The 13553-nt window shown below is 37.9% G+C and overlaps 1 protein-coding gene across 4 annotated transcripts in view; it reads left to right on the forward strand.

Moving 5' to 3' along the window:
* Nucleotides 1-12926, forward strand: part of Wapl (WAPL cohesin release factor) — a 69212-nt gene extending 56286 nt beyond the window's left edge. For all 4 annotated transcript variants that reach the window (XM_032919417.1, XM_032919420.1, XM_032919419.1 and 1 more), the window contains 7 exons: nt 1975-2150; nt 2585-2700; nt 2794-2958; nt 4124-4331; nt 5996-6084; nt 9960-10055; nt 10585-12926. In XM_032919417.1, the coding sequence (XP_032775308.1) occupies nt 1975-2150; nt 2585-2700; nt 2794-2958; nt 4124-4331; nt 5996-6084; nt 9960-10055; nt 10585-10650 (916 nt within the window). In that variant the 3' untranslated portion in view covers nt 10651-12926. The remainder of the gene's footprint in view (nt 1-1974; nt 2151-2584; nt 2701-2793; nt 2959-4123; nt 4332-5995; nt 6085-9959; nt 10056-10584) is intronic.
* The last annotated feature ends 627 nt before the right edge of the window (nt 12927-13553 follow it).

A 13553-nucleotide genomic window follows, 5' to 3' on the forward strand; every position in this document is an offset into this window, starting at 1 on the left:
AAGCAAACCCAAATGCTGCATCCTCTCCATTTCCTGTTTTATTGTGCTTTTGTGAGTTTTATAGAACATTATTATCCTTAGCACATGCAATTCTTCCTTATCAATTCTTGAAGATTAAACGTGTTTCTCACTGCATGTTGTTTGGCGGGTGGTGGTTGGGGTTGGTTGGTTGGGTTTGATTGGTTGGGGTTGGTTGATTGTTTTTAGTAGCAGACGAGATGGAACCTGTGCTTATTCCGGCATCGTGGTCTGCCATTCAGTTCTAGTCTCTTTTTTAATTAAAAAAAAAGTGTATTATTCCTGATTTTAAAGTTATTTTCTTATGCTTCTTAATCCCTGAGGATTGCCTTAGTAAGGATTTAATGTGTTCATCTCTTACATGGGGTTTTCTGGTGAAATAGTTTTAGAAGAGGTAATAAAAGTCAGTGTTGGAGAAATAGCATTCACCTGTACTTTCAAGAAAACCCGGTAGATACTTAGTAATACTAAGCACAGACAGCTTAGTTACCAGTCGCAACCGGCAAATTTTGTCAACATCATCAAACATTAAAAAAGGAAATTGTTTGGGTTTGACCATAAAAGAACATCTTTCTAACCAAAGAATTTTAAAATATTAGGAACCTTAGAGGATTTCCTAGCGTAGTAAAAATAAGCTAGGAATAAATTAAATATGTAGAATTTTTCTTTTAAGGGTTTTATGTGGTATAATTCATGAAAACTAAACTGACGTCGGTTGACTTGATCTGTGTTAGACTTAAAAAAAGAAATAGTAGATTTAATGGTTGGAAGATGCCTCGGCGGCAGGAGAGATGACTCAGCAGGTAAAGATACTTGCAGTATAGAATTGACCAGAAACCGTGAAAGCTTGAAGAAGTGCATCTACTCTACAAAGTTGTCTTCTGACCCCCTTATGGGTGATGTGGAACCTTTGCTCACACTCGTGTATCATACACACATATTAAAAATAACAGTTTACAGATAGACCTCTGTAAGCATTCTACTTCCTTGTTACTGTGTGTCAAACTTGGGAATTATTGGATGTAGACCTGTTAATTTGAATATTCTTCCATTAAAAATACTGATTTATCTTAGTAATGTATGTCCGATATTTGATAATCATCTTTATTGAGTGATTTATCTGATACTCTACCTGCTAAGAAGACATTCTCTCCTTATTTGCTATGTGGCAACTAAGTGGAATTAAGAACAGGCATTATTTCTTACAGGCTATGGGCAGGAGCATCATGGTGTTGTATTTTGTGTTTGAGGTATCTGTAAAATGTGACAGCTTTTGCAAGTAACACAAGTTTGTTTGTGTGCGTGTGTGTCTGTGTCTCCGTGTCTCCCTGTTCTTTTTTTTTTTTTTTTTCTTTTTTTTTTTCGAGCTGGGGACCAAACCCAGGGCCTTGTTAGGGCCTTGCTCTTGCTAGGCAAGCGCCTACCACTGAGCTAAATCCCAACCCCAAAAAGTCTGGATTAAAGGTGCATCTTTTTTTTTTTTTTTCTTTTTTTTTTTTTTTTCGGGCTGGGGACCCAACCCAGGACCTTGCGCTTCCTAGGCAAGCGCTCCACCATTGAGCCAAATCCCCAACCCTCCCTGTTCTTGTGGTGGTAATTGTTTGGTCTGAGACAGGATATTCTTTTGTCCCAGCTAGGAAGCACCTAGGCTCAAAACAATCCTTTTGCCTCAGCTTCCTCTGTAGTGGGGACTATAAACATGAACCACCGTGCTCAACATGGAACAAGCTTACAACTCTAACTTTCTTTAGAGAGAAATTTTAATGATCAAGTTTATCAAAATTTAGCAATTAGCAAAATTATCAGCATGTGTGATACATTATTAGATATTAACATTGTAACTTTCAAAACAGGAAAACAAAACAAAAACCCTGATTATTTTTCTTTAGGCCTCAGTAAATAGAAACTGTCTAATTTTTATTATACCATAATAGTTTACATTTATTTTCTCTTAAGAGCATTACAGCATTGTGAAGACCTGATTCAGCAGTATAACCGCGCTGAGAACAGCATCTGTATAGCAGACAGTAAACCTCTGCCTTACCAGAATGTAACTAACCATGTGGGCAAAGCAGTGGAGGACTGCATGAGGGCGATCATTGGGGTATTGCTCAATTTAACTAATGATAATGGTAAGTAATAATTCCTTGCTGTGTTGCATTTGGAAATAAGCTATTCAATTTTTGATGTAATGATTTACAATATTCCATAATGTAATTGACTACTCCTATAGTCATAAGCTACTTTTAGAACTGCCTAGTAAATTACCTTTTAAATATCACAACCCTGTATTTCATTAAAGGAATAGCTAGTCGTTTTAAAATTAAAATTTTAAATTAATACTTAGTGGTTGGGTGTTGTGGTCATACCTATAATCCTAGCCCTGGGGGCTGAGGTGATGAGGTTGCAGTCAGTTGGGAGTACACAGCAAGTAACCAGGTGGGGCAGGATTAGAGTAAAACCAGGACCAAGAAGAAAGGAAAACACAACAAAACTCAACAACAAAAAATCGTTTTAATTGTGGTCATTAGTGTTATCAGGAAGGTTTTTTGTTTCCATTCTTCAGAGTGGGGCAGCACAAAGACAGGAGAACAAGAAGGACTCATAGGCACAGCGATGAACTGTGTCCTTCAGGTTCCAAAGTACCTACCTCAGGAGCAGAGATTTGATATCCGAGTGCTGGTGAGTTGAAGTGTAGTCACTCACTTGACAATAAGTTATATTACATTCATTAAGTTCTTGTTTGTGATGATTATGTTTTTAAATGTTTTATAGGGATTGGGTCTACTGATCAATCTGGTGGAGTATAGTGCCCGGAATCGACACTGCCTTGTCAACATGGAAACATCCTGTTCCTTTGATTCCTCCTTCTCTAGTGGAGAAGGAGATCATAATTTAAGGCTAGCTGGACAAGTTCATGCTGTTCAGGCTTTAGTACAGGTGAGCAGCAGTGACATGATTGCATAGCACATCAGTTCTACAAGATCCACTGTGCACTCACTGAGCTCCTCAGCCTTACTGTCCAGATTCCTTGACAGGGTCCCTAGGACCTTCAGGGGTTTCTTGGACCAGTTTTGAGAAAGGCTCTTTTGTTTTGTCAAGGTTTTTGACAAAACATACTGTCTTCAATATCTGTATATTTAGCACAGCTTTTAATGTCTGCTTAGCATTTGATATTTAAATTCTCATTAGTAACTTGATACTTTTCCTAAATTGTATGAATGAGTATATTAGGGTTTTTTTGGTGTTGAACACCGTAGCAACAAAAGGTGAAAGTGGGGTTGGGGATTTAGCTCAGTGGTAAAGCGCTTGCCTAGCAAGCACAAGGCCCTGGGTTTGGTCCCCAGCTCGGAAAAAAAGAAAAAAGAAAAAAAAAAGGTAAAAGTAATGGAAGGCAAGGAATTTGGTCTGTTCTCTTGTCTGTATTGATACCTAATAGATAGGAAACTATATAAATAGTCTTCCTTACGGACTTCCCATGATAAAAATGCTGATGATGTTAAGACCTAGTTCTTCCTGAGAACTTTTATATTTATTAATTGTTTGTATTTTAGCTTTGTCATTGTTCTTCTAGTTAATTCATCCAATATCTGTAGGTTTGTTTATTATTTTATTTTTTAATGTTAGAAATGGGTAGGGTTTTTTTAATTTGATTTTTGTTTTTGTTTCCGCTTTAATTTTCTTGGAAATGTTACCTGGATTAAAGATTATTGAGACTTTCAATCTTAGAAACACTATGTAAATTGTTACTAGATCATTTAAAAACAGCATTTATACTTCAGTTTTGGTTTTCAGTAGAATGTAGAACAAAAGCTTTTTAAAATCAGATATTCTTATTTAGAACAAAATATTAGACTGCATGACTTGATGTCTTTAAATTGTGTTTTTACAATTTTTTTCTCTTTAGAGAAAATTTTTTCTTTCGCTTCTTTATTATAATTGTTATAGCTGTGTATCTTTAATTATGATTGTGTATATGTATAAGTTTATAAAAGCAATCATTTGAAGTAATTTAGTATTGGCCATGTGTGTTTAGTGCTGACCTCAGGATTGTCTAATCTGTTCATATCTTTTTTTAATGATTTTCAAAAATAATTTTTATCAGCTATTTCTCGAACGAGAAAGAGCAGCACAGTTGGCAGAAAGTAAAACAGATGAGTTGATCAAAGATGCTCCCACCACCCAGCACGATAAGAGTGGAGAGTGGCAGGAAACAAGTGGAGAGATACAGTGGGTGTCGACGGAAAAGACTGATGGTGCTGAGGAGAAGCAGAAGAAGGAGGATGAGGATGAAGAACTCGACCTCAATAAAGGCACGTTAATCTGTGTGATACTATAGTTGGAGTGAGAATAGTCATTTTTAGTTCCTAAACATTTGACTCGCATATTGTTATAATTTAGTTCATGTCTTTATAGTTCGTCTAGTTAAGCTTTGGAATTACAGTGTCTTCCTATCCCTGAGCGTGGTGTGTGTCTGTGAGAGATGGCTTCTCTTTAGATACTTCTCCTTTACTCTAAAGGTTGGGCAGGGTGGTGCACAGCTATAGTTCTAGTGTTTGCTAGACTGAGGCAGAGAAGTGTGATTGGAGGCCAGCCTGCGTTTTTTCAATGAGACCATGTGTCTAAATCGGGAGGGGATGAATTCCATAGGTTTCTTTTATCTGCCTCACCTTAAACTGAGGTATTCTGTCAAAATTTACAGTAGTAGTTCTTAGAGTTTACTAGGCAAAGAGTAATACATACCTAGCTAGAGGCACTGTCTTTACTAATGAATTTATAGATTACCTACTATTTCTAGGAATTATATTTGCTTTGCAATGTACATTCTGCAAAATAGCTGTTTGTAGCTAAACTTCTGAGATTTGAAGGTTTTCTTGTTTGGTTTATTGAGACAAAATCTCTTTGTAGCTCTGGCTGTTCTGGAACTTGTTCTGTAGGCCTGGCTGGCCTGTAATGTCCAAGAACTCCCTCATGAGTATTGGGATTCAGGCCTGGGCTACCACTGTCCATTAAGGTTTTGAAATTTAATATAGTCAGCATTTCCCACGTAGGAGACTGCTGCTGAGCCCGTTTTCTTTTTGTTAGCGTATTTCTTCCCTATGTTCATAGTCTCCTACTCCTAGACCTGTGGCTCAGTCTATCTTACCAGCTTATTTCCATTGGATGAGTCTTATGGCATTTGTTAGAACTATGTTTATTTTTATAGTCTCAGTCTCTCTCTCTCTCTCTCTCTCTCTCTCTCTCTCTCTCTCTCACACACTCTCTCTCACACACACACACACACACACACACACTATATGTATTATATACTTTATGTGTGTGTGTATTCATATATATATATGCATATAGGCATTTCATAGTCTTACTACATTTTGTTTATCTGTTTGTACAGATAAACTTTGGGTTGCTTCTCCTTTGTAGCTGGTACAGTGATGTTAACCAACAGTATGTGAGGGTTTCAGTTCATTCACACCTTCAGGATTACCTTGAAAGATATCTTTCTTAGTCATTTTAGTTAATGAAAACTTTTTGTTTCATTTGCAGCTCTCTAAAAACTAATTATCTGTAACATGTTTATTTCTTCTTTAGTCTTTTTGTGTATTTGAAGAAGTGTTCACTTGGGTCTCATGCCTACTTTTTAATCTGGTTATTAGTCTGTTGTTAAATTGAAAGAATTCTTTGTATATTCTTAGCATCTTACCAGATTAATGATTTTGTACTTAAGTTTCGTGAGTTGGCTTTCCCTTTGTTATAGGTGACCTTCTAAAAACCAATCTTTTAAGTATGTTGCCTATGTTGCCGTTTAGTTTTTCTCGTATGTGGGTCCCTTATTCATTGAGTTCATTTCTTCTAATTTGAGATACTGAGTTAGACATGCATCATTTTTAGTAGCTTTTAAGGCGATAACAGAGTAACTGGTGTTACAGGGTCTATATCAGTTTTGTACTGTAATAACTCCTTATTTCACTGTTTGCAGCCCTTCAGCATGCTGGCAAACACATGGAAGACTGCATCGTAGCCTCCTACACAGCCCTGCTTCTTGGGTGTCTCTGCCAGGAAAGTCCAGTAAGTAAATAGTTTAAAAGCGCCGTATGGATCTTTAAAAGATTATTGTGTAACAGCTTCATACCATTACCTGATGTGCTTAATGTAAACAATTTCTCTGCTCATATAGGCTTCTTATTTCGGAAGAGTGGCTAATCGTACAGTTATTTAAACAGTTTTATTTATCTCCCTGTGGAAGAAAATGTCAAGAATATGTTGATAACTTGCTAGTGATTTCCTTTAAAACTTCCCCCCGGCTAGGGACCGAACCCAGGACCTTGCGCTTCCTAGGCAAGCGCTCTACCACTGAGCCAAATCCCCAACCCCTTAAAACTTCTTTTTAAAATAGAATATGAGCATTTTTTTATTTCCTTTTCATTAAAGGCTTTTATAGCAAGATTTGAGATATGGTGGGCTGTGGTCTTCATGGCTTTTTTAAGAACTGATATGTATCACTCAAACTGTTGGAGATACTAAAAAGCAAGCTGGGGGGCTCCGGATGTAACTCATTACTGATGTGCTTGATTAGTGTGCCTTGGGCTTAGACCCTAGAACTCCCTAAACTGGTTGTGGCCGTTAGACATACAGTCCCAGCGGCTGAGAGGTGAAGGGAGCTGAGTCAGGAAGATTAGAATTTGAGGCTCACCTGGGCTTAGAGACCTGGTCTGACAAAAATGTGACTAGAGTGCTTTTAATGTCATACCGAAGGATTTACATACAAGAAATTAAAATAGTTTAGAATGTTAAAGAGTTTAAAATATTTCCTGACCTTTTCAGGATACATTCTAAGGAAAGAATGATCTGTTATAACAGTGAAGTCCAGGGGTTGGGGATTTAGCTCAGTGGTAGAGCGCTTGCCTAGCAAGCGCAAGGCCCTGGGTTCGGTCCCCAGCTCCGAAAAAAAGAACCAAAAAAAAAAAAAAAAAACAGTGAAGTCCGTGGTATGGATGACTAAGTCCCTGCTGGCATCCCATAGTTGATGTAAAAGAAGGGAGAGTATAAAACCTGTGCTCAGCTGGCAAGTCAGATCTGTGGAATAACTTGTCCTATACGGGTTTTATCATCCTTTTCCTTGGTTAAAAGCACTTATCATGAGCTAGAGAGCAGCTCAGCTGTTAAAAGCACTTGCTGCTTTTCAGAGGATTAGGAGTTCGGTTCCTAGCATCTATGTCAAGTGGCTCATAACCACTTATGAGATCAGCTCCAAGGTATCCAGTGCCTCTGGTCTCTAAGAATACCTGCACTATATGCACACATATGTATACAAAATGGAGTTAAAAATCATCAAAATATATTTTTATATATATAAAAGCAACTCATTATGTTCATAAGTGACCATACCTTAGGGTTCCATCTGGTCAAATAATGTCCCACAGGACCAGCTCATTTTCTTTTTAAGATGTCATCCTTGGACTTCTTACCATCTATCTGGCTGAGCATTGGACCATGTGCTTCCCTCCCGTTTCAGGCTAGGAAAATGGTAGTAGAGTGTGTTCACCAGGGATTATCCCTGAGAAATGTGCGTTTATGTAAGTTGGTAGTCACACACATGTGGAGGGTATACGTACTGGACAGTGTGTTATCATTGAAAAATCTGAACATCAAAAATGTAATGAGAATAGGATCTTGGAATCATTCCCTTTGGAATATGAATAGATAAGTGAAAGGTCAGTAGTAGTTGCCTTAATTTCTAATTGCTGTGATTAATACATTGGGATAGTAGTCATGTATAAGTGTATTGATAGTAGATCTTGAAGTTTGTGTTGTCTGATGTGTGACCATTGTTGTGGATATCTGTAGCTTTCGTGTCCCTGAAGAAGGGCTTTCTGAATTTGCTGACAGTGTTGTGGATTCTCACAGCCATGGATATGGTAAATTAGTTGCCTTGTCAATCCTTATGATTAAAGTGAACTGGCTTTCCCATTGTGGCAGTGGAGTAGATACAAAGCGAGCATATAGTTATGGGCAGTAAGCTGCCTTCACTCTGTGGCCCCATGCTTAGGAAGTGTAAGAAAGTCTGGGCATTTTCGGTTTCCCACCTTGACTACCAATTTGCACTTGGTACTTTTCAGTGGTCAGTCTCCTCACTGTTGGTGGTTCTTGCCTCTCTCTATACTTTGACTTTTGCATAGTGCCATAAGATCTAGCTTTCTTCAGAGCTCTTGCTAATCATGTAATTTATCTGTCCTTGTCTTGTCGACAGCTATGGAATGGTGGATTTATTTGCTACTTTAAAAACATACAGTTAAGCCTGCTTCTCTGATTACCGATGCCAGCATGCCTTTTGTATAGTAGCTGTTACGCTTCAAATAGTCCATGCTATATTATTCCTCTTTGTCCCTCCTGTACTATGAATGTTGTAATGTCCTTTCCACAGCCACTATACATATTTAGTTCTATATAGGAGTAAAGAAGAATTTGAACTGATGAAGGGCTTTCATTCATATCATGGGAGCTATTTATTCTTTATCTCAGTTTACCAAGCAGTTCTTCAGAGTTACCTCAGCCATTCTTTTCTCCATCATTGTTTAAATGTGATGATTTGGTACTAACTACACTTGTAGATCATGGTTGTTTTAAGCAGGTTTCTAAATTTACATTTATGTGGATGGATGTTTGCCTGTATAGTAGTAGTTTTCTTTTTATTGATGTAAAGAAGATCATGAGCAAAAGAACTTGAGGAAAAGGGTTATTTCGTCTTCAGCTTACAGTCCCCCATGGTGGGAAGTTGCCAGAAACTCCTAGGAGTCCTCCTTACTGGTTTGCTCAATTTTCTTTCTTATACAACCCAGACCACCTGTCTCTTTTTTCTTTTTTTCTTATTTTTTTTTTTTTTTTTCGGAGCTGGGGACCCAGGGCCTTATGCCTGCTAGGCAAGCGCTCTACCACTGAGCTAAATCCCCAACCCCCAGACCACCTGTCTAGAGGTGGTGCTGTCTGCACCGTCAGTCACCAGTTAGGAGAACACCCATAGACCTGCCTGTAGGTCAGTCTGACGGAAGCAGCTCCTCAACTGGTATTCTCTCTCCCAAGGTGACTCTAGTTTGTGGCAAGTTGACAGAAAACTAGCCAGCACACTCCGCATGGATGTCTGTAAATCAAGTATATGTCTGTGTCTGGAGGCCAGAAGGGTATTAGATCCAATGGAACTAAGAGACAGTTATGAGCCACTGTGTATGTATGTAGATGCTGGGAATCAGACCCAGATTCTCAGGAAAAATAGCCAGGGTTCTTAACCGCTGAGCCTTCTCTGTAGCCCCTTTTCTGATGTGTTTCATCTTGTTATTTCACTTTATAATTGTATAATTTATACAAGAATGAACTGAGACTGGTGGTAATTTCTTCAAAAAGTAATTAGTTTTTTCCTTTCACCCATCATCAGAAGTTAAAGGCTTTCTTATCTTTTATGTCATATCTTCATACTGTTGTGTTCTTAGTATAGATGAGCCTGCCCAGAAGGTCTTTTTCTTTTTACTTTCTGAATCTTTAAGCTTCTTATAGCCGTTTGGCCTTTGTTATTCAGGACAGGGTGTCTCAGTCTAGCCCTGCCTGTCTATAGACCAGGTTAGCCTTGTACTCACTGAGATTTCTGTGTCTGCCTCTGCCTCCTGAGTTGTTGCCACCACTGCCCAGCTAAATTAAGCAAGTTTAAATATAATGAAACTATATATAAATCAGGTCTTACTTTGTAACTTTTGCTAGCTTTGTTGTTGTCCCTTTTTTTTTCGTGGGTACAGTAGGGTGGTATGGAGTGGGGAATTGACCTGGATCTGCCTGCACATAGGTGAGTGAGTGTGGACTGGGACCTACAAGTTTCGGGGTCCTTTGTAGATGCTACAGAATTGAGTTATGGTATCATTTTCTACCAGCTTGACTGTTTTTATCTGTTTCTTCAGATCAATGTAACTACAGTAAGAGAATATCTTCCAGAAGGAGATTTCTCCATAATGACAGAGATGCTTAAAAAATTCTTAAGCTTCATGAATCTTACCGTAAGTAACTTTTATTGCCTATTGCAGTTTATATGAATTTTTGATTATTTTCCAGACAAAAATCTTACACTGTAGCCCAGGCTGGCAATCTTCACGTTTCAGCCATTCAGTGCTGACCAATGGGACCTGGCTAATTTATGTGTTTTTCCATTTAAATGTCATACATTGACAGTGAAAATAGTAATCCCATAGTGTTATGCTCTTCTTCCCTGTGGCAAAATATTTAACATAAGCAGCTTACAGAAAGGTACATTCTGGTTTATCTTTCCAGCATTTTTAGTCGGTTGTGGTAAGGGCAGAGTGGAAGAACCATCTGTGGTGGACAGATAATGAGAATGCCTCTGTGTCTGTCGGCTTTCTCCTTTCATTCCAGCTGTGCTTCCAGGCTGTGGGTGCTGCCACCCACACACAGCAAACCACTGTGGCAGATGCTCTATTCCTCAGGCAGTGGTTTAATCTCAGTGTAGTTTTTTACTGGGTAAACTTTACTTGTTAAGTATTAACTGTCATTTCTCTCCTTCCCCCTTAGTGTGCTGTTGGAACAACAGGCCAGAAGTCTATCTCTAGAGTGATTGAGTATTTGGAACACTGCTAGCTGCTTTACCTTTGCTTCAGGTGCTTGGTAATGCTGGAGCTCTCCTTAGACAGAGAACAGACAGGAAAGAAGTCCTGGAAGACAAACCAAGAACGTTCATCAGTATCATTCGTGTTTGGATTTTTATGATCACCTGATTTCTTCATCATGCATTCTGCATTTGCTAAATGACAGTTACTACATCAATCTGCAGCTATCAAAAATGAGGGAAAAGGTTCAGGCTGTTAACAATCCCGTGCAGTATTTAAATACACTTACTTGGCAGAGTCTATACCCTCCCCTTCTTTCCTTGCTTTGTTTCAGGCAAGGGTTAAAGGGGGAAATTGTGCTGCTGTTAGTGCAACTGCTGTGTATGTTGAGCCACTGTTGTCATGCCAGTCAGGTGCAAGGCAGCCTAGCTACTGAGCTGTGAGTGTCCGAGGACACGCGAGACGGCAGCTTAGGTCCTTTTTCAGGCTCATTTGCTTTTGCTTTTTGTTGAATGATTCCAATCGTAAATAAAGCTTTTAATAATTTTGTGAATTTTTTTGGTTGTTGTTCCCTGAACTACTGTCTATATTTAAAATTAGATGGAATCCAAAGACACAAGGGATTAATAGTATATTTTTTTATTCTTGATTAGGTTTGGGTGTTGAACTATTTTTCACTTCTGAGACCATGACCATATTCAATGTCATACCATTATGTGTCATAGCTATAGGCACAAGAAAACAAATAGCAGTTTGAGGGAATATTATATTATATAAGATAATGTGCCCTGTTAAAGGATTAAGCAAAAATAGACAAACCCAGGGTAGTTTACACTTAATGCTAGGGAGGCTCTTGAAACATTGTTAAGTTTTGAGGGGAGTTCTCTAGATATATTTTCTAATGTTCAGTACAGTAAAATATAAGGAAGCTAAAACACCAATGTGGAATTCATTTTTCCAGATAGCGTGTATATTCTTCTATAGAGTGACAGGATCAATTGCATATGCGCAAAGCCTTAAAATTGCAGGTGTAGAGAAGACCCTTTTTATTCACATCCTATGTTCATAGAGCAATTGTTTAGACAATGATTGTGGAACACACAGAACATGGTTTATAGGTTAAATTTCATAGTTTTTTTTTTTCTTTTTTTCTGTATTGTTCAGACCACTGGTTATACATTTCCCCCTTTTTATTAATCTGCCTGAGGACAGACAGGCTTTCCAGAGATGTTTCATTAATACTTTTAATTACCTTTCAGGTAGTTCCATCATGTTTCTTCATTGGATTTGTAAAACTTGAAGCCATAAAAATATTAGTTTGGTGTGTATTGGGGAAAATAGCTGAAAGTCTAATTTTGACTCATTTTAGACTTTGTTATTTCCTTGTATAAAGTAACAAACCGGGGCTCTTGTATCAGTGCCATCTGTAATGTTTTTAAATGCAGTGGCTGCCTTCTATTGTCTTCCTATTTTTGATAATGCAGATTGTTGGGAAATCTATAAGGAAGTAACTGACTCTAGGCAAATTGTTTTCTTCCTTCTACCCACCCAAACCCTACCCATCACCTTTTTGGAACACAGTATGCCAGTGTAATGTGGGAACCATTGAGACTGTATTTGCCCTGAGTACCAAACTAATTTAGTGGACTTTTTTCTTTTAAAGCATACTGGTAAATGATGTCCACAAATTTCCTTAGATATATTTTAATTAATTGTCTTAAAGTACATTGATATTTATTAATCATTGGATTTGGGGAGCAGATTTTTGACTGTGGCAGATGGTAAGGAACAGAACAGTAAATAGTTGGACGAGATCAATCAGGGCGAATTACATTTTTTTCTGTTACACTGGTGATCATTTGATAATTGATTTACCTCAGTGTTTAACAGTTTTTGTTTTGTTTTAAAAATACTAACTAATTGTCAAGCACTGATAGAGATGCAGGTTTTGGTGGGGTGGGTTGTGAGGAAGATCTCACCTTACCAACTGCAGTGCATTTCTGTGTTTTTAACCCTCAGAGAACTCTCATTTTAGGGTACTTGAGGCTGACTTGCAAATTAACTAAAGTTTTAAGGTAACCTTTTTTCCATTGTAAATATTTCTGTAAATACTACCAGTTGGATATTAGAACAGTAGGATACTTTTCTGAATCCAATCCTATTTTTATTTTATACAGTATTTCTCAGCTGTGATCTTTGGAGCAAAAGCCAACGGCAGGAAAAAATAGTTTGTACCAGTTTCATGAAGTATGTCTTTGGGTTTTTGTAAATAATTTTAACTCAAATAAAATTGCTACTTTAAATACACACGTTGTCTTTAACATAAGTCTATTGACCTGTTTTGGAGAAAGAAGTCTCAAAACTTGATAAGACCAACACTGTGTCATTTGAGCATAGGTGTCCGATTTTTCCTAACTGTTTTATGTACTTGTAGGTACTGGTCTAAACGAATGGAAGCACTCGGCACTCTGGGCTGCTTAGGGATGGTGGTTCTCTGAGTGCATAACTAAATCCTTAGAATGCCCTCTATGTTACTTAAACTTTTGGCTTTCTGAATATGACTGTAAATTTCTTTGTGTTTGAAGTTTGATAGCCAGTTTTTAAGCTTTTAAATTTTTTTCTTGTCAGCCTTAGAGATTTTTACATTTACAATTAGATTCCTCAACCTTGCCTTGCTTTGCTTTAGTCACAAGAGTAGATTTCAGGATTTTCCCCTGAATTTCTCACTTCCTCTCCTCGTTTATACACATACACAAGTGTAAGGCCACGTTCAAGAGTGGACAGATGACCCAGGTTCTAGACTTGGAAAGATCTAAATCATACACATGGGAGTTTGAGTCCCAGCTCTGGTACGGCTGTTAAATTGGAGCAAATTCTTAAAACTAATTCATCTACTTAACTGTAATCCCCAAAGCAAGGCAGGAAAGCAGCCGG

Source organism: Rattus rattus, chromosome 13 (assembly GCF_011064425.1).
Source record: "Rattus rattus isolate New Zealand chromosome 13, Rrattus_CSIRO_v1, whole genome shotgun sequence".
NCBI classification, from domain to species: Eukaryota; Metazoa; Chordata; class Mammalia; order Rodentia; family Muridae; genus Rattus; species Rattus rattus.